Source organism: Bos taurus, chromosome 27, assembly GCF_002263795.3.
Source record: "Bos taurus isolate L1 Dominette 01449 registration number 42190680 breed Hereford chromosome 27, ARS-UCD2.0, whole genome shotgun sequence".
NCBI lineage: Eukaryota > Metazoa > Chordata > Mammalia > Artiodactyla > Bovidae > Bos > Bos taurus.
In genome coordinates this window covers 37052216-37077984 of record NC_037354.1, presented here as the reverse complement: position 1 = coordinate 37077984, position 25769 = coordinate 37052216, and the positions used below count along the sequence as shown (strand labels likewise).

Genomic DNA, 25769 nt, shown 5'->3' with positions numbered 1-25769 from the left:
ATCCAACTCCCAAATTCCTGTGATTCGTTGATGACATCAGGACCATGAATAATCAGCCTGGCCCAGAGCCAGGATGGGCTGGGCTGCTTCCACGGGGGAAATTCCTCCCCCTCTTAATGAAAAGAGGCCCGCCCCAGCTTGGCTCCTGCGGGGCCCAGTGTCCACTGGGCATCCTCCTGCCGCAGCGAAGCCCGCCCACCCAGGGCCAGCGACCCCACCCCCTGCCTTGAAATTTAAAGGAGGCTGGAGCCCTGCAGGGAGAGCCAGCCAAGGTCTTGCAGAGCCTGGCGCTGAAGACAACGCCTCTGGAGGAGGGAAGGCTCGGGCTCGCGGTAGGTTGTACTCCGTGCCTTTCTGTCCCTGGCTCCTCTTCTCTCTCTTCAAAGTCTTTCTGAGCCACTGAAGGAACGTTGACACCGAGGGGGCTGACTCCGTCACTCAGGCCAAAAGTGGGGTTCTCTAGAATCCATGTCTGGAGGGCGGTTTCTTTTTGAACGTGCATCCCACAGGGATGGGCTGAAGCGTTTGCGGGGGGCAGCGGCAGTCAGGGCAAGAGAGAGGGCACTAGGGATGTGTCTCCTGAAGAAGAAATATCTGCTCACACAGGGGAAAGTGAAAAGGATGATCCAGACCCGCTCTGAGTAGATGGTGGGCCCCGCTCACGACTCACGGGCAAGAAATGGGAGACGGGCTGATGGGGTCAGAGCCCAGAGGATCCCGGGGGGTGTGAGCCCACGGGGAAACTGAGGCGGGGCTGGGCAGGGAACGACTTGCCCACAGAGGATTCACCAGGTGGGAAGTGCTGGGTGAGAGGAAGGGAGGAAACCGGCAGAGCGAAGCCTCAGAGGCCGGGTTTTGTCCTCTGGCGTTTCGCCCAGGATTCGAGGGGAGGGCTCTTTGAGGACTTTTCCAATTACAGAGGGAAATAGCACCGAGTCTTCTCTTCCCTAAGCTCTCTACAGGAACTGTATCGGGCTTTCTAGGCTTTCACTGTTATTATCTTTATTTTCTTAACCTGCCAGAGAGGGAGGGAGGGAGGGAGGGAAGCAAGGCACTCTCAGGTAACTGATGACACGCTCAAGCCCAAAGCCGTGTGGTGGCGGTCACTGATGTAGACACAGTGGTGGCTCCCGCAGCTGGTGGATGACAGAAAAAACATTACGCGTGTGTGTGTGTGTGTGTGTGTGTGTGTGTGTGTGTGTGTGTGTGCAGGCCCATGAAGAAATTCTGAAATACAGCCGCTAAGTGGAGTTTCCTCAGAAGGGCTTCCTAGCAAGTCTTGCCTGGGGGCAGAAGACATAGATAACGGTCAGAGGAGCTGCCGGCTAAGTGCTTCCCGTGAGAGCAAAGCCAGACCTGGCGCCAGCAGAGATGCCACAAATAACTGAAATAGGAAGAGCTCTATCCTACCCATCAACTGATTGCACCTAAAACGTTCTCAGAGACGCCAGCCTGCAATCGCTGGCTCTTGTCACGAGCAAGCGAGAGCTTGCTCTCTGCCCGAATGGTCCAGGCTCTGTGCGGACGCTCGGTTTATTTTATAAACCCGTCAGATCAGATTCTCCCAGTGAGGCTGCTCTCTGTGGCTTCTGCACTGGCCCGGGACAGTTCCTGCTTCTGGAGGAACAGAAATGGTCCCGTGATTAGTTTTCGCTCGTGGAGGCAGGACTCGGGGACCTGGGGACCTAGCGTGTTGGTGAGCAGAGCTGGTGATCAGTACATTTCAAGATTGTAAAGAGCAACCCAACCAGACTCCTGGCGGTGTGGCTTGAAGCCGTCATCGCCACGAAAGGCTTTTTGGGAGTGGGTGGCCAGGACCACAGGCCATCTGGGAAGTCACTGCCCAGGTGGGGCCTGTCTCTACTTCACCTCCAGGTGTTGTTCTTCTGGTCCTGCCTGGGGTTTTACAGCATGTGAGGGTTGGGCTAGACTGTCGTTTGAGAGGAGCACAGTTGGCTTTAAACTTCCAAAGCTTCCAGAGGGAGGGCAGGCTATCTTGGATCAGAGGCCGAGGGGACAACATGGCTCACGGAATGAATAGTAGGCTTGCTGTGTGTGCTAAGTCGCCCTCAGTCGTGTCTGGCTCTTTGGGACCCCATGGACTGTAGCCTGCCAGGCTCCTCTGTACATGGGAGTCTCCAGGCAAGAATACTGAAATGGATTGCCACGCCCTCCTCCAGGGGATCTTCCCCACCCAGGGATCAAACCAGCATCTCTTATGTCTCCTGCATTGGCAGGTAGGTTCTTTACCGCTAGAGCCACCTGGGAAGCCCAGTAGTAGGCTTAGTTCCAGTCAAAACTCAAAATCCATGTGCCTCTCTGAATACTGAATATCTGGGAGAGGGAGGAGGGAACATTTGTGTCTTGAGCTGAAGTGTTCAGTTTCAATGACTCCTGGGCATATGCAGTCTCAGAGTAAAATCCGTATTTCCTATGAGTGATTTTCTGCCTTGTTCTGATAAGATAGCCAGAGTGGACAACGAATGATCAGAATACTCTGTTCGTTCCTTCTTTGGCCTGTTCTCTTTGCACAGAGAAAAACTGTGTCCCTAGTTCGAGGCGGTAAAGCTCATCCTAGCCAACCAGCTCCCAAAACCAAGGGCTGGGTCTCCAGTGCAGCCAGATTAAAAGGTGAGGAGGATTCAGACTCACAGAAAGTTCGAGCTAGAAAGAATCTTCTAACCATCTGCCCTAGTCCAACCCCCAAGTCCAGGCACAGGGTCTCCTGCTATTGGCCTAAGTGTCTACTTACATATTAAGGAGAGCACATTTTCTTAGTCATACTTCGTGCATTTTATATTCCACTTTCCCGCCTGCGAAAAAGACTTCTATAGAAGGGCATAGAGGGATAGATAAACAAACCTCTTGATTGCCTGAAAGTTTGAGACTTAGGACAAAGTGGAAAGGAGCCAGGTGCTGGGCCCACAGCAGGCACTTTATAAACACTTTTGAAGGTACAACCCAGGCAAGTTCTGGTTTTGATCATGATTCTCCAGAAAGTGATAGCGGCAGTTCTTCCTGGGGAACTGGTACAACTGGGGGGTCTTTAGCAGCTGCCCACACCATCCATGCCAACAGCCGTGATCTGGAGGGTGAGTCTGGGCCACAAGTCCAGCTGAGCTGCACAGGATAGCTACGCGGTGCTCCACAGTGGCTTGGAGAGGTTTGTTTGGGACTTGACCTCTAAGACCTGATTGTGCTTGGAGACGCTGAAAGCCTACTTCAGTATCAGGCTAAACCCAGATACTGGGAAGCCTTGGCACTGAGATCCTTTTCTGCTTATTGAAAGTAAAAGTGAAGTCGCTCAGCTGTGTCCGACTCTTTTCAACCCCGTGGACTGTAGCCTGCTAGGGTCCTCCATCCATGGGATTTTCCAGGCAAGAATATTGGAGTGGGGTGCCATTTCCTTCTCCAGGGGATCTTCTGGACCCAGGGATCAAACCCAGGTCTCCCTCATTGTAGGCAGACGCTTTACTGTCTGAGCCACCAGGGAAGTCTTATTCTGCTTATTACATGGCCGTAAACATTCCTTTAACTTCAGTTCGGTTCAGTTCAGTCGCTCAGTTGTGTCCGACTCTTTGCGACCCCATGAACCGCAGCACGCCAGGCCTCCCTGTCCATCACCAACTCCCGGAGTCCACCCAAACCCATGTCCATTGAGTTGGTGATGCCATCCAATCATCTCATCCTCTGTCGTCCCCTTCTCCTCCTGCCCTCAATCTTTCCCAGCATCAGGGTCTTTTCAAATGAGTCAGCTCTTCGCATCAGGTGGCCAAAGTATTGGAGTTTCAGCTAGACATTAGGGAATCCAAGGTGACCTTCTCCTCCGAGGCGCCTACATCCTTAGAACTCTTGGGCTTTTCAAGCCACACTTCCTCCTAGGGACGGCCTCCTAGGGGCGCCCTCCTCAAAGGGAGAGCCTGGGGTGTGTGACTCACACTCCTTTGCACAAGGAAAGGTGTTTGTGCTGAAAGTTTAGGGACTCTGGCTGCTAGCTGCTGTGGGACCCTAAACAATGGTCCCATTTTAGGGCTTTGTCAGTGACACCCCTCCAGAGCTTGGCTCGCTCCCCCTTTGGCTTGATAAACAGACTGCATAGCATCCATTCCAGAAAGCTGACCAACCCGCACCTCATCAGGAGTGAGCTCCATCTCCTCCTTCACATCCCGGTAGGACCCCTTCTTCCTCTGCCCGGTCACCTCCACCTCCTACCCCACCTCCGCACAGCACAGTGCTGGTGGCACCGAGCCAGGGTTGGCTAGCTATTTGTCTGTCCCCTCCCGAGGCTATGAGGTTTTTATAATTTTATTTATTTATTTTATTTTTGGTTGCGCTGGGTCTTGGTTGCCTCGCTCGGGCTTTCTCTAGTTGCGATGAGCAAGGGCTCCTCCTTGTCGCAGGGCATGGGCTTCTCACTGTGGTAGCTTCTCTCATTGTGGAGCATGGGCTCCAGGGCACGCAGGCATCAGCAGTTGCAGCTTATGGGCTCCAGAGCAAGGGCTTAGTAGTCGTGACTCAGGGCCTTAGTTGCTCCAGGGCATGTGGGATCTTAGTTTCTGGACCAGGGATCAAACTTCACATCCCCTGCGTCGGCAGTGGATTCTTATCCACTGGGCCGCCAGGGAAGTCCTAGGCTCTGAGGTGTTGAGGATGGAGCTTCTGTGTCTTTATACCGCAGATTCACGCCTGGGGCATGGTTGGCGCTCTTGCTTGGTGGTGCTACAGAATAAGTCACCGCCTATGAATTCAGGAAGGAGCAGACCAGAGAGCCGGGGCTTCCGGTTGAGGCGGATGGGATGAGAGATCTGATGGATACCAGGAGGATTGCCCCCAAGCCCTCTGGTTAGAGATGTTTGCAGGGGCAGTTCCTTGAAGGTGTGGGGAGAGGGCTTGGTAGGAAGCGAAACCCAGCAACCGACTAGGAATACTCTGAAACAGAAAGCCCGCCAGCCTCTGGCCTTTGCTGGCTATTCACAGGTCGTCCTGTTGACGGGAAAGAGGAACTCACTTTATTTGGCAGTAAGAGCCTAGGCCTGCCACATAAGCTGGGGGAAAGAGGGGCTTTGGCTTTGTTTTGTTTTCTGAGAAGCCCTGGTTTCCTCCTTTTCTTGCCTCATGTCCCTGGTTCTCAAACACACGTGTGGTCTGCATCAGATGGCCCTTATCAGCATCGAGGGCCTGACCTTCAAGCTGCCTTGGCCGTGAAGTCCAGCTTCCTCTGAGAGTCCTTAATAGCCCTGGAGTGGGTGGCATAAATAGGCCTGGGAAAGGCAAACAAAACAACACAAAAAGATTGAAAATAGGATAAAAGACACTACCCCGTGATCCGGGAAGTACAGGCTCCTGTTAATACTGATCTGTGCGTAAAGAAGAAGGGCAGGAAACTTGATTTCAGTCATCAGGAATCTGGGTACAGGTCATCACAAGATGTTCAGATGATCTAGGAGGCGGGATTTGGTATTAACACTTGAACTCGATGATAACCCCATAGAACTTGGCTTCCTTTCTAGTCCCTGTTCCAGGGAGAGGCTGTAAACTTTGGCCTTCCTTCTAAGGGCACTCCTAGCAGTAAGTACAGTTAACTGTGCTGTGTACCAGCTGTACAAAGGGGCTTTACCTGCTTCTGTCCTAATTGCTAGCACTATCCAGCTGGTGGAAAGGACTGGACCACTAGAAAACCGGGAACACACACAGCCGGTAAGAGGAGGTTGGAGGGACTACGCTCCTTGCATTCAGATTGCCACCCTTCTCCATCAACAACTCTGAGCACATTCAGAACACGACAGTCCAGCATCAGGACCCAGTAAGAGTCATGGAAAGAGCGACGAGGGGGTTGTCCTATAGAGCTGGTTGCCCTGAGTCCCGACGCCTCCCTTTAGATGTGTTGCGTGAGAGCAGGTTCATTGCATTTTTTTTGAAGTTCGATTCTCTCATCCATTAAACAAGAGATAATATTGACTTAAATGATTTAGTGGATGCCTGACCCGCGTCAGCACTCTAGGACCCGATGAGTAAATGGCGTTCATCCAGACGCATTTCTCAAAACTGTGCTATCACGTCTCTGTCACGTGAGTCTCATAAAAGGCGGACAGATTCCGCGTAGGGTGATAACGATGAACGTCTCCGATCGTCTTTTCCTGATTCAAGTGTGTTGAAATCTGGAAGGGAGACTGCAGAATTACCGGGTGATGGCGTATTTCATTACTGGTGGTGATGTTTGCTTTAGGGCGTGGAGGGAACACCAGAAACTGCCTCACTGCAGAACAAACTCTCTCTTAGATTAACGTGCAATTGCAGGTTTGCTGAGATTCACTCAGAGATCATATCTCCTTGCCCTGACTCACAGGGTTAGCTTTGCCAGCTGCACTTTGCATTTTCGTCACAAGGATCTAAGATTCTCTTGCTTTTACTGGAGGAGGAGGCAGGATGGGCTTCTTTTTTCCCAGATCCACAACTGCACTCCCTGAGTCCATCCAGATAAGCAGGGTTACCTGGCAGAGGGTGGAGAAGTTTGGTGACGACAATGCTCAGGATAGATTGTTTTGAGTAGGTCAATGTCGTATAAAACTTAGACACAGGTCATGTGCCTATGGGGGCTTCCCAGCTGGCGCTAGTGGTAAAGAATCCACCTGCCAAGGCAAGAAACATGAAACACGGGTTAGATCCCTGAGTCGTGAAGATCCCCTGGAGGAGAGCATGGCAACCCACTCCAGTAATCTTGCCTGGAGAAATCCGTGGACAGAGGAGCCTGGTGGGCTACAGTCCGTGGGGTCGCAGAGTCAGACACGACTGAAATGGCTTAGCACATATGTAGACATATATCTATATTTTAAAGATGCTTTGCAGACAATTCCATCCTGAGTAATGAAGTGGAGATGTGGGAGTGGGTGGGAGGTGCCAGGAGAGGGTTTTATTCTATTTACCTCATTGGAACTGATCCAATTAGATAAGAAAGACTCCTCTCTTGTCCCTTAGGTATAAAGAATTCTGTTCAGAAAGAGAGAAAATAAGCTTTAGCACACAGGAAATTACCTTTAAAATTGTTTTTTAATTGGTGTATAGTGGATTTACAATGTTATGTTTGTCATAGTTATAACTATAACTGTAGCTATAGTGGTTCAGTTATACATCCCTTCATTCTTTTTCAGATTCTTTTCACATATAGGTTATTACAGAATATTGAGCAGAGTTCCCTATGCTTTACCGTAGCTTCCTTATTAGTTATCTATTTTATATATAGTAGTGACTATATGCTAATCCCAAGCTCCCAATTTACACGCCCCCCCACCTCCCATGTCCCTTTTGGTAAAGAAGTTGGCTTTCAAAATCTGTGAGTGCATTTCTATATTATAAATAAGTTCATTTATATAATTTAAAAAATTAGATTCCACATATGAGTGATATCATATGATACCAGTCTTTGACTTCACTTAGTATTACAATCTCTGGGGAAGAGCTAAGAATTGCTTCTGTGATGGCAGTTTTGGAAAATGGTTTCTATTCTGAGAGCATAAACTCTTAAAAAAAGTGTTAGTCTCTCAGTCGTGTCTGACTCTTTGGGAGAAGGAAAGAGCTACAGCCCACCAGGCTCCTCTGTCCATGGGATTCTCCAGGCAAGAATACTGGAGTGGGTTGCCACTTCCTTCTCCAGGGGATCTTCCCAACTCAGGGATCGAACCTGGGTCTCCCACATTGCAGGTAGATTCTTTACCATCTGAGCCACCAGGGAAGCCCTATAAAAAGGAGGACCCATGTAGGAGGAAGATGGGAATATAGCCGTTACCCATAGAGCTAACGGCTCCGGCCCCGGGCTCTGACACTGGCACAGACACAGGTGCGCTTTTCTGTGGGAGTTCAGCCCCAATTTCCAAAGCCTGCCTCCTCCTCCCATCTCACCACATCTCTTGTCCTGACTCAGTGACGGGCCTTTGCTGTTTCAGGGAGTTCTGACCATCTCTTTTCTAATCTGTTGGCATCCGTCCGGGGCAGAGTGGTTGGGTGGGGGGAGGGAGGGCTATGTTTGTCTTAAAGCTGTGAGTCATTTTGGAGTATTAGTGTTCTTGGAGACTGATTTTCTCTTACTCAGATTTCCAGAGAGAGAGGCTTTACGAAGTAATAACAAACCAAGGCTCCTCTTTGCCAAAGATTAAGTGAGCCAGGCTTGCACGCTTGCAAAAATTCAATAGCCGTATCAACTGAACTTTATCTTTCCCTTGTAATTTCCATGGTCCTCCAGCTGGCTCAGTGTTTCTGCTTTGTTTTTGCTGCCAAGAGAAGCAGCTTTAACATCCCAGGAAATGTACCGTTTGTACCTAGAAGCATAGAACTTGATTGGTTGGTCCCAGATCTTTACCGTAGGTCACGTTATGGGATGTGGTTGAGTGTTTACATGAAAGCTCTCATCCCCACGGGTAAGTGTTTCACAGATCACACAGCACTTGCATACTCAGAACAGCAGAAATCGCAAGACGTCAGCCCTGGAGGAAGCCTTGAGAGTCTAGCCCACTTGATTTTGCATCCCTGGGAGCAGAGTTGATGTTTCAAAACAAAGATGCTTTTTGGAAGGGCAACATATTAATTTTTTTTTTTTTTTTTGGCCATGGCAAACAGCGTGTGAATCTTAGTTCCTCCACCAGGGATCGAACCCATGCCCCCTGCAGGGGAAGCCCAGAATCCTAACCATTGGACCCCCAGGGAAGTGCCAGCACATTCCTTTTGATACAGTCAAACCATATGTGAAGGAGAGTGTCTATGCTTTTCCCGAGAGCAGGCCTTTCGGGAGCAGGTGGTGGGAACAGGTCATGCGCCGGGCAGTGGGAGACCCTGCAGACAGCCCTCCACTGCACCCCCCAGGCCCTTCCCCCGGCTGTCCTGCTGCGGTTCCCATGGCCTCGCCCCAGCCAGACTCCAGGGCCCATCAATCAGCACTCCCCCTGCCACCACTGCAGAAAGGAGTCCTGCGCTTCTGGCTGGCAAGATCGGTTTCCCAGCCACAAAGGCACCTTTGGCTCCTGGAGACCAGCCCTCCTCCCTGGTGACCAGACCATTGTTCTCCTCCGGAACAGTCATCACTCACGGCTGTTCAGAGGCCAGAGAACAGAGTCACTTTGTCTCTGTAGCCAAGAAGGGCCCTGCATGGCTTCTGTACAGATGGGGAGGTGGCAGCAGAGGAGGGGGCACCCTGGAGGCAGAGATTGCAGGCTGGTCCTCCACAAGGATGCCTGTGGGCACAGCCTGCGAATCCAGGCCACACTTTGCTTCCCACATGTCCTGATGTTTCTAACCTGCAGAGATTCTTTGTCAACTTGCCGAGCTCTGTGTCTCCAGAGGTCTGTCTGCGGAGCCATTTGCAAATCTGCAAAAATTGACTTTATGTGCCAAGGTGGGCCTGCCAGGGCTGGGGCCTTGGGACCTTGGGGACCAGCGGTCTTAGAATCATTCCATACATGCCCAACCCCGACAGTGATGCTGCTGGTGACTCAGGGATTCTAGTCCCACAAAAGCCAGCCATCCCCGTCCTTGTGGTTTTCTTTTTCTTGTCTTTCCTCCCTCCCTCCTTTCCTTCCTTGCTCTTTTGTTTTTTGGATGTGGGCCATTTTTAAGGTCTTTACTGAATTGGTCACAATATGTTTTGGCTTTTTGGCTACGAGGCATGTGGGAATCTTAGTTCCCCGACCAGGGATCGAACTCACACTTCTGGCATTGGAAGGCAAAATTTTAACCACTGGACCCCCAGGGAAGCCCTTTCTTTGCTCTTTTAGTTCTTTGATTCTGGGAAACTATTAAATACAGTAGAAGAAAAGGAACACACCAAAAAGATGACAAGTTTTGGATTTACAAAATGAGCCTGCAAGAGGTTTCTTGTGCTTTATTTCTCAAATCTTCCCTCCTTCCAGTCTCACATGGGCACAGGGCGCCTCTCCCTTTGGTGGGAACTTGTGGTCTAGGGTTGAGGTCCACAACTCCCCAGGGTCCTGAGTGCTTCCTGAATTTCTGGGGTCACTCGCTCTTTGTCCAGACGCTGCCCCCAGACCTCTGCACCTCCCTCCCCACAAAGGCAACACCAGGACTCGCTTTGCCTCCTTGTCTCGCTCCCTTGTCTCGGGCAGGCGCTGACTGTAGGCAGGATGACTCATTTCTTTGTCATCCTCTCGCCCTACTCGGCCCGTCCAGCTGTTCCCATCGCTTCTGTGCAGCAAGGATGGAATGTCACATGGTCTGTGTGAGGCTCTTTGGCACTGGGTCAGCTCCAGGCCTCGCAAGGCCAGAGAAGCAGAGGAAGATAAGGACTGACAGAAGACAGACAGGCTCCGACTGTCCCAGAGCAGAAGACAAAAATACGCCCCTTCTGCTGAGTCTTCAGTTGCAAAAGGGTCTGAGGCGCTGCAGCTGTTGGGTCCTTTACCCTCAGGCCTAAGTGCATCCCTCCCCCTATCAGCCCACTCCCTGCCCAGGGGGCCCCTCCCCCCATCTGTCCAATGAATGCAAAGGTCTTAATGCTCCACTTGTCACTTTGCAATTTTCCAGCATCTAGACTTCTGCTTCATGTAGGGCCCATTCACGTGCCCCTTGAATGTGCTCCATTCAAGAAGGACCTTGAATTCTTGAAATGACAGTCACTTGATGACGGGCATCCAGAGAAAAGACAAGCCCCCCATCTAGGGGGAACGAACTTGCTGGAAGCCCTGGCTTATTGTCAGACAAGAGGAAGGGGAGCCAGGTTCCCCAGTCACAGGCTGGTTCATTGCTTCATTCAGAATTTCTGCCAAGAGCCCTGGGCAGGCAGACCTCTCCCCATCCCAAGGCTTGGCTGAGATAATAAAGCTGGGACACCTACAATGTGAAACATGATTAACAGCAGGAAGAGAGAGGGGGAATGTGTTTATGAAGAGCTATTTTTAAAGATTCAAAGTACTGGGGTAACTGGGGAAATTTTGAGAAAGGGGAAACTGGAGGAATGCTGAGCACCAAAGTCAGGGGTGATGGCCTGTGACCTGAAGACTCCCCACTCCGGGTCCTGTTCGGATGCCCTCAACCCCTAGGTCTTCCTTCTGAAGCTGCCTGGGACCAGCACATGCCAGCAGGCTTCCTGCTCTGGGTGAGAAAAGGTCCCACCCCACTCCCCAGCCCCTGAGAACACCCTGCCCTGCCCGGGAAGGGCCTCCCCCGGGGACAGGCCAAACTGGAACAAAGACCCAGATCCTGGCTTCTTTCTATTTCTTGCGTAGAGAGGGAGGGGCGCGCTGGTTGGCAAGACGCCCTCTGAGCCCGAGGAATCTTCCCAGACAGTTCCGTCCCCCTCCTCCTCCCACAGCTCTGTGCGCGCTTTGCCTGTCACCAGTAGCCCCAGGAGGTCACTGGGGCACAGATCGGCTCCCACCAGCCTCCTGCTCCGTGTTTTCTCATCCTTGCTCTGAAGGGGGCTTGTGGCCACGTGAGAGGACAGCATCTCTAACAGAAAGGAGCCCGAGCCAGCGCCGGGGTCCAAGTCCTGGGTGCTCCGAACCAAGCGGGCCTTTCGGATGCTTGGGATGAAGGGACTGGGAGGGGTGGGAGCAGAGTTGTTGTGACTGAGGGGAAATGAGTCAAGGGAAGAAGAAGAGCCCTGGTTTAATCCTTGCCGACGAGGGAGCGAGTGAGGCTGCCAGACCACAAAATAACACCCCAACCGACTAACCCACTGTGAGCAGCTGAGGGCCGGAGCCCTAGCTAGGACCAGGCAGATGGAACCAGGGACGTGGGGCCAGGAAGATTTGACTTTGAACACCCAAACCAGATGCCGCCCCTCCTCTCTGCAAAACTGCACTTCATAGGGCCTAAAGGAGGGCCTACTAAAGGAGGCCGGCTTCCCGATGGAGCAGGGAGGCAGTGGTGGAGGAGACTTCCCTTTGTTGGACAAGGAGATGTGGAAGTCCTCCGGGACTGGGCTCAGGCCATCTGAGGAGAGCTGGCTCTGAGATATGCCAACCCCAGATCTCCTATGATTTCCTCTAAAAAAGTCAGAGAGCGGACGTTGCTGTGGGTCCATCTAGTCAACCGCAGGGCAGGAGCTCACTTCAAGGGAAACTGGGTTGCAGCCAGTGCCAGAGGTGGTGTCAGCCTTCAGCCCACAGACATGTCTGAACAAAGCCATCTTCCGGCAACCCGTGTCCATCGCTAGATGCATGGATAAGCAAGATGCGGTCCATTTACTCAGTGGGATATTATCCAGCCTTAAAAATGAAGGAAAGTCTAACCCATGTTATAGCTCGGACGGACCTGAGATCATCACGCCCAGTGAAATGTCAGACGCAAAAGGACAGATATAGTAGAAGTCCGTTTACATGAGGCACCTGGAGTAGTCGGATTCATGGAAAGAGTAGGTAGGATGGTGGTTTCCAGGGGAGCAGGGATTTGGGGTTTTCAGGGTACAGAGCTTCAGTCTGGGAAGATGAATGTTTGGAGTTGGATGGTGGTCATGGTTGCACAAGAATGTGAGTGAACTTAATGCCGCTGAACTTCCACTCAGAAGTGGTTAAAACGGAAAATATTTGTGTTCTGTGTATTTAACCACAAATATATATATATGAGAACAAAAACACCATCTCCCAGACGCTGGCCGCGGCCTCTCCTGCCCTGGGAGCCAACGCGGGGAGGACCGACTGGCTTCTGAGCTCTGCTGCCCGCGGGGACCTCTCACGTCTCACGCTTATTTCCCCCTCTTCTTCCAGAATTTGCGGGACGCTCAGAGGAAATGATGAGCGCAATGAAGACAGAGTTCCTGTGCGTGCTGCTGCTCTGTGGAGCTGTCTTCACGTCGCCCAGCCAGGTAGGTGTGCACTTGTGTCTGTGCTGGAACACACTGGGACACACTCCCCTCGGTGGACAAGGCTTGAGATCCAGGCTTCCGGCGGGAACCCTGCGCATCATTCTGGCTCGAGTAAGCTCCGCCGCTCGGTGGTTTCTTTGGAGCTGTTTTCAAAGGATTTGCTTGAATGAACCCACGAAGTATTTTTTTTTTTTTTACAAGTTTTTTTTGGCCGTGCTGGGTCTTTGCTGCTGCACCGGGGCTTTCTCTAGTTTTGGAGAGCAGAGGCTACTCTGTTGCGGTGCATGGGCTTCTCAAGGCGATGGCATCTCTTGTTGCGGAGCATGGGCTCTAGGCGCACCGGCTTCAGCAGGTGCAACACAGACGCTCGTAAGTTGTGGGTCTCGGGCCCTAGAGCGTGCAGCCTTCAGTACCTGTAGCTCCCGGGCTCTACAGCACAGGCTCAGTAGTGGTGGTGGATGTGCTTGGTTGCTCCGTGGCACGGGGGATCTTTCCAGACCAGGGATCGAACCTGCCTTGGCAGGTGGATTCTTATCCACTGAGCCACCTGGGAAGTCAGAATCTGTGAAGTTTTTATAAAACTGCAGGCGCTGTGAGCAAGCTGCCCGTGTATTGCTTACCATCTAGTTAGGACGTGCTCTCCAAAGATTCCCAGCAGCTAAGAGCATCATTCAGGCCAAGCCCATGATTCAGGCCAAGTGAGCGATGCCCACACAGCAGGATTTTAGAGACGGGGACACAGAGGAGATGGCGTGACGGCACACATCCCCACTAACCCACGGGTGGCTATTTTCATCTACAATTAATTAAAATGAAATGAAACTTAAACTCACTTCAGTTACATGACATAGGAGTGCTCAGTCATCACGTGTGACCAGCGGCTGCCGTATTGCACGGCACGGGTATTAAACCTTTCACCACTGAGAAAGTCCTTCTGGACAGGACTAGGCTAGAAAGGGAAGAAGGATCAGAGGGAAGACAGGTGTGCACAGTGCACCTGGACCAGGTACTTGAGAGGAGTGCTCTGGACAGGTGGGTTGGTGGCGGTCTTCTGGTTTGACCATCTTGATTCTTCAGACACCTGCATGCGCTAACCCTTCCTCCGCCCCTGGTTTCTTTGCAGGAAACCTACAGACGACTCAGGAGAGGCGCCAGATCGTACAAAGGTGAGATGTCGCTGGGGTGGAGGGTGGTCCACAGACGCAGGGCCAGGGTCAGGGTCAGGGTGCCTGAGGCTCCAGCGGGGATTTTCTTCCACGTGACCTGCTTACTCAAGCTCCATGAAAGTCAGAGTCTGGAGAGATGCCTGTGTCCTCTCTTATCACTCACACAGGAACAGGTATGCTGGCAAGGTGCCAGGATGTCAGGGAGTCACACACTGCTGGGAGCCCAGTGGCCCAAAGACCAGTTACACAGTTGAGAATGGAGCCCAGAGAGCCTGAGTGACTTGCCCAGGGTCACACAGCCCCCAGGCCGCAGGGTCTTCCAGGGTCTTTCCCTGGGCTGTGATCCCCTTCCCCCCCAGAATCCACGCAGCATCTCTGTTAACTAACTTCTCTGTGCCTTCGTTGCTTTGGTTGGTAATTCAGAGATGACCAACCTGGGTTTCTTTACTTCACGGCAGTGCTGTGGGAAGATCTTCTCTGTAAGGCCATGTCTAGAGTTGAGACTAAAACTGCATGCACCATTCCCACTAGGATCCAAAGAATAAAAGATGCTTAGGCCCGAGTGTCTTGAACCTGATATGAAGAACTGCAGGTCCCAAATTACCCCTCCTCCCTCAGGACCTACTTCCCTTGGGTCTGGAAGGCTCTGCAACACCCGCTTAAGGTGGAAGCTTCCCCAGAGTGAGTCACGGCTTAACTCTCACTGCCTTTGGCATCAGACAGCTTGGCCTTTCCTGCCCTCCTATCTTGGCGCCAACGGGCCTGCTGAAAGAACGGCAGTGCCACTGACCATGAGCCCATGTCACTTCTTCAATCCACTAAAAGTTATAGACTTTTTGAGCTGGCATTCTGATTTGCAAACAGAGAGAGAAAAAGGGAACACCTATTAATGGGACTCTTTCAACTATTTTCATTATATCAGAAATACTAACGGAAGTAGCACATTTTCTGCATAGATTAAAATATCACTTTTCTTTGATTGGGGCCAGAATTGCATCATCTCAGTGTGAAAATACTCATGTGAATCAAAAGTTCTTGTAGGCAATTGCATACATGTGCCTCTTTTTTGATGAATTAAAATGAAAAATTAGAGTATTACTTAATAAATGTGTCTTGATGAATAAATTCTTTCAAAATAAGGTCCCATCAGAGGAAAAACAATTAAAGAGCTCTTTCTTAATTGTTTTTCACAAGTGGGTTTCATGTTTCAGTGAAACTAACATAAGGAGACAGTAGAAATACGCCATTATATTTTATTACTTATTTCAAGAAAATAACTGATTTTCATGGGAAATTAAATGTAAAGGTCACATAGTCATATGGAAAATAATACTGGCACATCCCCCTAATAAGCTGGATTTGAAAGTGGTTTTTTTTTAATTTTAAATGAAAGGGGTCTTTGGTGACAAAATATGGGATATTTGTTGTCTTCTGCTGAGAGCAAGGAAGGAATAAAGGATGGATTTTCCTGAGACTGAGCAGGACGAAGAGGGGAAGCGTCAGTGTGGGGTGAGTGGGGCCCTAAAGAGGCCGGCCTGTCTGTCGTTACAGTGACCTGCAGAGATGGAAAAACGCAGATGACGTACCGCCAACACGACTCCTGGCTGCGACCCCTGCTCAGGGGCAACCAAGTGGAGCACTGCTGGTGCGACGGCGGCCGGGCCCAGTGCCACTCGGTGCCCGTCAGAAGTGCGTGTCCATGGTCCCCAGCCCGCCCAGCCCTCTAACAGGGCCTCAGTTTGCTCATCTGTAAAATGGGAGAACAGTTGTATAGACTGTGGGGTCGGCTGTGAAGAGTCAATGAGTTTGGTTTCTGTAAAGTGCTCAGAATTGCGCCTGTGGGGAGGGTGCCCTCTCTTCAACTTTGACTCATGTATTCTTGGGGTGCCTGGAGAGTAATTTGGGGTTCTCTTGCTTCTACTTGGCAGGTTGCAGTGAACCTTGGTGTTTCAATGGGGGGACATGTCGGCAGGCCCTCTATTCTTCAGACTTTGTCTGCCAGTGCCCAGAAGGGTTCATGGGGAAGCTCTGTGAAATAGGTGAGTGGTGGGTGGGTGTCTATGAGATGAGGACCTACCAGGGGAAATCCTACCTGCAAAATGATGCAGAAAGGAGAGCAAAGTGTGGTGTGATGATGGAAGGGTCACGGTGGGGTGGGATCACCTGAGGGTGGTCAGAGCCCCGGGATTGAGTCTGGAGCCTGGCGCTGCCTCTGCAGGGATGACAGAGGTGGCGCTGAGCCCCTGTGGAAACTAAATGAAAAAGGGGCTCACGTGGGATGTGTCGTGTGTCCCACTTCCCATCAGATGCTACCGCCACGTGCTATAAGGACCAGGGTGTCGCCTACAGAGGCACGTGGAGCACGGCAGAGAGCGGGGCTGAGTGCGCCAATTGGAACAGCAGCGGCCTGGCCATGAAGCCGTACAGCGGGCGCAGGCCCAACGCCATCAGGCTGGGCCTTGGGAACCACAACTACTGCAGGTGAGACAGCCTCCTTGCCCCCAGGAGGGTTTCCTCTGGTGAGAAGCTGGGGCAGTCACGCAAAGACCTGTGTCAGGGTTTCCAGAGGAGCGGAACCCACAGGAGGTACACATATACAGAAACAAAGATATACATGCTCGTGGTGGTTCAGTTGCTAAGTCGTGTCAGACTCTTGTGACCCCTTGGACTGTAGCCTACCAGGCTCCTCTGTCCATGGGATTCTCCAGGCAAGAATACTGGAGTGGGCTGCCATTTCCTCTCCAGAAAGATATATCTATATATATAGATATAGATACATATATACCTATATAAAGAGATATAAATATATTTCTATCTACATAAAGAGATTTATTTTAAGGAGTTGGCTTTCATGACCGTGGGGCTGGCACGTCTGGAATCTATAGGCAGCCCCCTCCCCAAGCTGGAAACTCAGACCCAACTTGACACTGCAGTGTGAGACAGAATTTCTCAGCTTTTGCTCTTAATATGCCTTCAGCTGACTGGATAAAGTTAGCTGACCATATACACGAACCACATGGACACGTCCCTTTCCAGCACCACTAAGGCTGGCATTTGATCGAACGACTGGGTGCAATAGCCCAGCCAAGTTAACACATAGAGCGCATCATCACAATCCACCCCTTGTCAACGTGGCAGCCATATGCATCTCTGTAAACCACGTTTAATCTCCCAATAAAGGTGATTACAAAGTCATACCTCCACCCAACACGATCCGACTCTCCTATGTACAACAAACATAAATAACCCTCTCCCCAGAAGAGAGTGAGGCGTCCTCGGCCTGAGAAACAGGGTTAACTGTTCACTTCCCCTGGCCTTCCCGGCTGATTTTTCAGAAACCCGGACCAAGACTCAAAGCCCTGGTGCTACGTCTTCAAGGCAGGGAAATACATCTCTGAGTTCTGCAGCACTCCAGCCTGCGCTAAGGGTAAGTGCAGCCTCCCCAGGGCCCCTACGGCCTCACGGAGTCCCAGGGGGGTGGGGTGGGGAAGGGAGATCTGGAGGACAAGGCTGATGGTCCTTCTGCAAATGAAGAGACAAAGGAGAGAATTGGTCAGTCACTTTGGCATCAGAGGAAGGAAGTCAAGAGGCTTAGGTCCTCATCAGGCTTGGCCTCTAACTAGCTGTTTGACCTGGAGCCACTCTCTGCACCCCGCTGACCCTCAGTTTCCTTGTGGACAGAGAAGATGGGGCTCTACCGGTGGTTTCCAGGCCTTTTGGGAGTGTGCAAGTTCTCTCTTGTTTGATTAATTGGCCTATTTCTCAAGATCTCGCTCTGTCTCTGAAGACTTTTAATGTGAGAAAATTTCCCAGATTTAAAAAGTACTCAGCTACAAAAAGGCACCATGAGTTCACTGGTGCTTTCCAAAATAATGATGCTATTTAATCACAAGTGTAAAAATATGTTTCAAAGTTCTAAATATACATGTATAAAAATGCACATTCAGGCTAAAAGTGATGCTGATAGACTTGTGAATTTGAGAGCTCTTTAGAATAACTTTAATCCTGGAGAAGGGAAGAGCTACCCACTCCAGTATTCTTGCCTGGAGAATCCCTGTGGACAGAGGAGCCTGGTGGGCTACAGTCTATGGGGTCGCACAGAGTCGGACACGACTGAGCGACTAAGCAGAGCACAGCACAGTGTAACTCTAAAGCATTGGCATAAACTGGGACTCACTGGTACCGATGCTCTCAAAGGCCCCTCCTCACTGGGTTACTGGTGCCTGCCAGTGTCCTGTGTCAGTTTCGAATGCGGAGAAAAGAGGGTAATATAGGGGCAAATATGCAGTATCCGAAGGTTCATACTCTTGCTTCCCTCCCAAGTCCAATAAATCCTTCAAGGCCCTGGCAGACAAAATCCGAGAAAACTGGGCCAGCCCACATGTCCCCCCACAGAAGACCCCAGGTTGACAGCAACCTGTCAAGTAGAAACAAGGAAACCCTTAACAGCCTTCCAGGCAGCTCTAATCAATCCCCACTAGCTGAACTGGGCAGCCTTTCCTGAACCTGAATATCCCTCAGAGTCTCCCTTAACACAGCCCAGTGATGGGGGGGCTGGCACCAGATGGAACCGCTGACCACCCTGAGCAAAAGCATTTGAAGGAGAGTAAAGGCCCAGGTGGGCAGGCTGGCCTCCCCGCCCCGGGAGCCCCAAGCCACAGCCCCAGGCTTCAGGCCCTGCTGCAAACCCTACTTGCTGCTTGGGCACTTCAGCGGCTGTGTTTCAGTTTGGATTTCCTGCGTTCCAGTTGCAGAAGAAGATGGGGACTGCTACACTGGAAACGGGCTGGCGTACCGCGGCACCCGCAGCCACACCAAGTCTGGGGCTTCCTGCCTCCCGTGGAATTCCGTGTTCCTAACCAGCAAGATTTATACCGCCTGGAAGAGCAACGCGCCGGCCCTGGGCCTGGGGAAGCACAACCACTGCAGGTGCGCCGCCTGGGCCCCGGGGGCGTGTCCGCGCGGAGGGCGGGGCGGGGCCGACGCGGAAACTCACACGTGAAAGGCACGTGGGTGGGAGGCAACGGCTGCTATGGTCGGACCCATATCCCAAGCTAAGAGGGGCTGCCCTCACCTGCTCCATCCTCCTGAGGGACATCTGGGAGCACATCCCAGCACAGCTGGGAGATGAGAACAAAATGCAGAAAATAGGAGTGACTTCCTAGGTGGTGGTGGGGGATCTATGGCAGAGCCCAGCCCAGGGCTCAGGGTCGTCCCCCATCCCTCCCCGCTCCCCGCCCCGCAGTGGGCTGCCTTCCCCTCTTCTCTGGCTTGTGATGCGATTGGACACCATCCCTCCTCACGCCCAGGAATCCCGATGGGGACGCCCAGCCTTGGTGCCACGTGTGGAAGGACCGCCAGCTGACCTGGGAGTACTGTGATGTGCCCCAGTGCGGTAAGGCCAGCTCCCCTTACCCAGCATTATTCTTGCCCGTGTCCTCCGCCGCTTCCCACATCTGGGAAGCTGTCTGGTTCAGGCTACGCAGCTGCCCGCTTTTCAGGAAGGCTGGACCTGGGTGGGGAGGGGGCTTGCCCGGCTGGAGCCATGGTGGATGGCGATGCTGTTGGGCAGGTGATGGGAGGGGCAGGAGAAAGGAAAGGATGCAGCCATTTCTCATGGATGGCATCGGGCTCCAGGCTGCTCTCTGGAGATGCCTTGTTAGTAGTGATGGCAGCCGGGATGCGGGGAGGAGGGAAGCAGAGGCTCCATCACTCTGTACAGATGCTGCAGAAGCGCAGCCGTGGGTGGAAACCTGGGTTCCCAGACGAGACACTGGCCTGGGGCTTGGGGACCTCGCCCAGGCCCACAGGTCTGAAACTGCGCTCTGTCCTCCCCTCCGCAGTCACCTGTGGCCTGAGACAGTACAAGCGGCCCCAGTTCCGCATCAAAGGAGGCCTCTTCGCGGACATCACCTCCCACCCCTGGCAGGCCGCGATCTTCGTCAAGAACAGGCGGTCCCCGGGAGAGCGGTTTCTGTGTGGGGGGATCCTGATCAGCTCCTGCTGGGTGCTGTCGGCCGCCCACTGCTTCCAGGAGAGGTAGGGATGTGCACCCAGCCGGCCTACCGTCCCGCTAAGGCCTCGGACCAGGCCCAATACGGAAGAGCATCCTCACACCCGTTTTTCCATTCAGGTACCCGCCTCACCATCTCAAGGTGTTCCTGGGCAGGACGTACCGGCTGGTCCCTGGAGAGGAGGAGCAGACGTTTGAAGTAGAAAAATACATCATCCACAAGGAATTTGATGATGACACTTATGACAATGACATCGGTAAGATGTCCGGCTCTCCCTGGCTCCAGTTAGACCCCCCAGACCCACACTGCCCTCCTCCTCCTCCCAGGCCCCCGGCCCCTCCCTCCTCTCCCCGGAAATCCCCACTCTCTTCCTCAATCCCCCTCTCCCAGCGCTGCTGCACCTGAAATCAGACTCGCTGACCTGCGCCCGGGAGAGTGCCTCTGTCCGCACCATCTGCCTCCCAGACGCCAGCCTGCAGCTGCCCGACTGGACGGAGTGCGAGCTGTCCGGCTACGGGAAACACGAGTCCTGTGAGTGGGAGGAAGTCGCTGTGCCATCCTGTCTGTCTGGGGGCAGCGTCGGGGGCGGGTGCTGACCAGAGAGAGGAAAGAGCAGTCCTGAGAGTGTCCAGTCCAGCCCCAGGGCAGGCTCTGCCACTATGATAGTCTGGGCAAGTTCCTGCTAAGTGAAGCCCCGCCATCCACCTTCCCAGCCAATGGCCCAGTCGGTCAAGAGAGAGGTCTGAGTGGCAGGAGAGCTTTAAGGGCTGAAGATTTCAAGGAGGTTTCGATAAGACATGGAGCGAGCTTAGTTAAGGGTGCGGTTCCTAAACTCTGCCTGCCACCCAGCAGCCCTCACCCTGCGCCTGGTGAGCCCTGTGATCCAGGCATGGATTTTTCATTTCATGTTGCTCCAAGCCTCAGTTTCCTCATTGGTAAGAATGAATAGATTGTATGAGGCTTAAATGAGATATTAGGTTAAACCAGTGGTTCTCAGCTAGGGTGCTCTTGCCTGCTAGGCAACATGTGGCAATGTCAGTTATTGTGACGACCCAGGATGGAGGTTTATACCCACATTTAGTGAGTAGAAGCCAGTGAAGCTTCCTGGTGGCTCAGATCGTAAAGAATCCACCTGCATTGCGGAAGACCCTGGTTTGATCCCTGGGTCGGGAAGATCCCCCGGAGAAGGGCATGGCAACCCACTCCAGTATTCTTGCCTGGAGAATCCCATGGACAGAGGGGCTTGGTGGCTATAGTCCATGGGGTTGCAAAGAGTCAGACATGACTGAGGGACTAAGCACGCGCGCACAAAAGCCAGGGATGCTGACAGACATCCGCAATACACAGTGCAGCCCCTGCAAAACCTGTTCAGTTCAGTTCAGTTCAGTCACTCAGTCGTGTCCGACTCTTTGCGACCCCATGACTCGCAGCACGCCACGCCTCCCTGCCCATCACCATCTCCCGGAGTTCACTGTTATCTGGCCCCAAATGGCACTTGTGCTGCTCTTGAGAAACCCTGGGTGAAACTCTATGAAATTGCCAGAGTTTGCCCACCCTTCTGCAGGTCAAAAGGGTAATATATTGGCAATTTCGTAGGATTCAACTTAATACACATAAAAGATTAATCAGTATTAGCTATCATCACAAAGTTCAGCTTTCTCCTTCCAAAAGGTTTCTAAATAACTTTCCCTAAAGTCACAAGCTGTCTTCCTGTTCTCTTTCAGCTTCTCCGTTCTTTTCCGAGCGGCTGAAGGAGGCTCACGTCAGGTTGTACCCATCCAGCCGCTGCACTTCCCAACACTTGTTTAACAGGACCGTCACCAACAACATGCTGTGTGCCAGAGACACACGGAGCGGTGGGGACCACACAAACCTGCACGATGCCTGCCAGGTAAGCGCCGGCGGGTCTCTTCTCCTGAGCACCCCCCATCCAAGGGCTAAAGTGTTCCTCAGCCAACTGGTTCCTAACCAAGAAAAAAAAGTTACAGCCAGAAAGCAGTGATTCATCTGGGGCGGGGGATGGGATCTAGATGAGAGCCTCAGAGAATAAAGCAACTGGAGCCAAGATCAAAGTCACCCAAACTGAAGACATCTAAACGGCAGTAAATTTCCCCAATGTCTGCACCGGAACCCCCGCCTGGTACAGGATTTCCTGTAAGCCCAGGCAATTAAACAACTATCAAAGTGATGGATAAAGCCACACAAGTTAAGACAGCTTTGGTTTATGTGGGTGCTGGGGAATCAGGGTCTCTTGGTAGCGTGGGAGGAACGGCAGCTTCCTGGAAATAGGAGAGAGATGATCTGTGAGAAAGAAATTTTAGGAACTTGAATTCAGCCCTCTGATGAGTTTTCCCCCTGGGAAAGCACACCATTACAGGGTCTCTGGGTTGGCGTCCCCATCAGAGCTGGTACATACCTGTATTTCATGATAACTCTGAGTGTAAGACACAGACCAGTGTAAGGTAGGACCTAATGGAGCAAAGGAACCCTCAACGCGGGGCTGTTTTCACGTCCACTGTGCTGCGGGCTCTCACTGAGGCTGGGGGACGGGGGCGTGGCTGGAGGCAGTGGGGCTGCGCACTCCCACTGAGGAGTGCCCAGTTCTGATGCGGGGATCACACCCGCATCTCCTCCTCTTGCCTACGTGACAGCCTTTGGTCTCTTTTTGAAAGGTTTTCTCAGACACCTCCACCACCTAGCTCGACAGTCATAAAAGGTTGTGTGCAAAGTGAAACCGTGATCTATCAGCCAGCGTCAAGTTAAAAACAAGTCAATTCAATTAAATAAGACAATAACAGCTAATGATTGCCAAGAGTTCTACTCAATGCCCTACATTGTTCTCAGGAGCTTTTCAAGCTTTCTTCCAGTTAATTCCCATAACCTCATAAGGGAAGTACTATGATTTCTGTTTTAGATCATTATTACTTAGTATCATTCAGGTAAGAATACTGAAGTCCAGTGGCCTAGGGCCGCACAGCTAGTGGTAGCTTTACCACCCGGTGGGGATGAGGTATCGCTAGTGGTAAAGAATTTGCCTCCCAGTGCAGCAGACGCAGGAGACCTGGGCTCGATCCCTGGGTTGGGAAGTTCCCCTGGAGAAAGAAATGGTAACCCACTCCAGGATTCTTGCCTGGAAAAAGCCCATGGACAGAGGAGGCTTGCAGGCTACTGTCCATGTGATTGGAAAGAGTCGGACATGACTGAGCACTTGTCAGCAATGTCTGAGCTCAAGTCCACTTTACAACAAAACTACAACCGAATTCTGTAATGGTCCAAGATTGGGGAGGTAAAATTTCCCTCCCTGAAACTGAGCACGTTGAAGGATACATATTAGTGCCTCATATTAGTGGTACGTAGAATACATATCAGCACTACAAATATTCACCCTAACATCCCCGCAAAGAGTCTGCACTTTTGCACACAGCTGACCTCTTCTCCCTTCTGCAGGGTGACTCGGGCGGCCCCCTGGTGTGTATGAAGGACAACCACATGACCTTGGTCGGCATCATCAGCTGGGGCCTGGGCTGCGGGCGGAAGGACGTCCCGGGCGTGTACACCAAGGTGACTAACTACCTGGACTGGATCCGAGACAACACTCGCCCATGACCAGGGACACCTGTTTCCCACTACGTCACAGAGACCCCGCTTCTCCCACCTCTGAAGACTCACCACGGCAGGGCCTTCTTCACACAGCGGAAGTTGGGGGAGGGTGTAGTTTCACAGGTACTTTTCCATTTTGGAAGTTTTCAGGGCTTAAGGGCTGAACTGTACTGTCAGACGGGAAGATGGATAAATGCCAGTCCCTCGTGGAAAACCACTCCCCAGGGCGGAAGCCCGCTTCCTCCTCTATGCACACGAGCGTCTTTGGAAAGGGGACCACAAAGATGAAAGCATGTCTCAGTAGGCAAAGATAACTCGAGCCTTCGGGAAAGAAGGGTTAGACGTATTCTACTAGGAATAGAATGTCTATTTATAGTCCCAAGGAAGCCCAGCAGGAACCTCCTACCAGGGGATGGGCTGGCTGGCCAGACCACGTTCCTCGACTCCAGCCCTTAAGTCAAGTGTTGGGCTCTCCTTTTGCAGCTCTTGGAGGGAATCCTGTTGTGTATAGTGTAATTCTCTTTCTTTATATGTTTCATGATAGAACCAGGAGACACGTATCATTTTAATAACTGATAAACTAGGCTCTCGCATATTTATATCAGTTCATTTTTGTTTGTACTCTGTTGCCACTACCTGTATGATACCGTACTGGAATAATAAATTCTGATATATTTTTCACATATTTTCCCCAGAGTGGAATCTTTCTGTTACACACAGTACCTTCACAGCTTTTATTCCTTACTCGCGTCCACATTCTTGGAATCATTGGGAATATTTCCTTTCATTGGCTTCCTAGGTGGTGCTAGTGGTAAAGAACCCACCTGCCAATGCAGGAGACATGAGAGGAGAGTTTGATCTCTGGGTCGGGAAGATCCCTTGGAGTAGGAAAGAGCAATCCACTCCAGTGTTCTTGCCTCGAAAATCCCGTGGACAGAGGAGCCTGGCGGGCTACAGTCAGTAAGGTCACAAAGAGTCAGACACGACTGAAGTGACTTAAGCACGCACACACACATTCAGAAGAGGTGCTGTGCCAGGTGCTGAAAAGGTAAAAGGGAAGAAAGAACCTCTTGGTTTGACAGGGAAATGGGGATTCAGAGAAATAACAAGGCAGGGTGGAGATGAACCGCAAATGGTGGACAGAAAGTTTTGCTGAAATTCAGCTCAGGAAGGATTTAAGAATCTTAAGAACAGAGCTTCCCTGGTGGTCCAGTGGTTTAAGACCCTGTGCTCCAAATGCAGGGGGCCTGGGTTCAATCCCTGGCCAGGGAACTAGATCCCACATGCCAATGAAGATCTCATGTGCTGTACCTAAGACCAAAAAAAGAAACTTAAGGAAAAAATAGAATTGGGTAGGCTTTTCAAAAATTGAGCAAGATTTGGGCTGGTGGAGAGGAATGAGAAAGGCACTCTTTTTAAAATTTTTCTTAAAATTTTATTGAAGAATAGTTGATTTACAAAGTCGTGTTAATTTCTACTGCACAGCAAAGTGATTCGGTTATACACATATATACATTTTTTTCATATTCTTTTCCATGATGGTTTATTACAGGATACTGACTGTAGTTCCTGAGGCAAGGAGCTACCACTGCATGAAAATCTAAAGATCTGGAGAGCAAGAAAGGCAGGGGAGTGTGGGGAGGAATTGAGTTATATTTTGTCCAAAGTAAAGTTCATGAAGAAGAACGTAGGTTAGAATTAATGATGGCACTTTGAATGCTAAACTGAACTTTGGACTTAATTCTCTTGGCAGCAGGGAGCCGCAGACACTTGGGGTTAGAGCCGATGGCCCAAACGAGGCTCAGGGAAGATATTCACAGGAGGGGAGTAGGTAGGAAGACACCCTGGACAGGACTCCAAGGGAAAAGAGGAATGAGTCAAAAAGATGCTGACACAGATTGGGACTGACGTATACACACCGCTATATGCAAAATAGATAACAAATAAGAACTGCTGTATAGTGCAGGGAACTCTACTCAAAACTCTGACCTACATGGGAAAAGAATCTAAAAAAATAAGAGTGAATATACGTAAACATACTGATTCACTTTGCTGTATACCTGGAACTAATACAACGTTGTAAATCAACTATATTCCAATAAAGAAAATTTTTTTTAAAGAATTCACTCCCAGACCAGTCCACACAAGTATGTTACTTAAGCAATGCTGCTTCCCCCTTCT

The 25769-nt window shown here is 51.4% G+C and overlaps 1 protein-coding gene, 1 long non-coding RNA gene and 1 other non-coding gene across 3 annotated transcripts; 2 read left to right on the top strand and 1 right to left on the bottom strand.

Annotated features, from left to right (window-relative positions):
- The first annotated feature begins 260 nt into the window (after window positions 1-260).
- Window positions 261-24273, top strand: PLAT (plasminogen activator, tissue type). The gene is given in 14 exon segments (NM_174146.3): window positions 261-332; window positions 12711-12808; window positions 13932-13974; window positions 15526-15663; window positions 15903-16013; window positions 16281-16455; window positions 17310-17401; window positions 18723-18903; window positions 19284-19369; window positions 19818-20013; window positions 20108-20244; window positions 20379-20519; window positions 21713-21879; window positions 23436-24273. Coding segments are annotated over 13 exon segments (1701 nt in total). The 5' UTR covers window positions 261-332; window positions 12711-12733; the 3' UTR covers window positions 23595-24273.
- LOC132344067 (uncharacterized) lies at window positions 15214-19818 on the bottom strand. Its single transcript, XR_009493172.1, has 2 exons — window positions 19390-19818; window positions 15214-17496 (listed from the first exon to the last, which is right to left on the bottom strand). It is a non-coding gene; the product is annotated as an uncharacterized lncRNA (long non-coding RNA).
- Window positions 24274-24786: 513 nt separating the features above from the next.
- TRNAW-CCA (transfer RNA tryptophan (anticodon CCA)) lies at window positions 24787-24860 on the top strand. Its single transcript has one exon. It is a non-coding gene; the product is annotated as a tRNA-Trp (tRNA).
- Window positions 24861-25769: the final 909 nt, after the last annotated feature.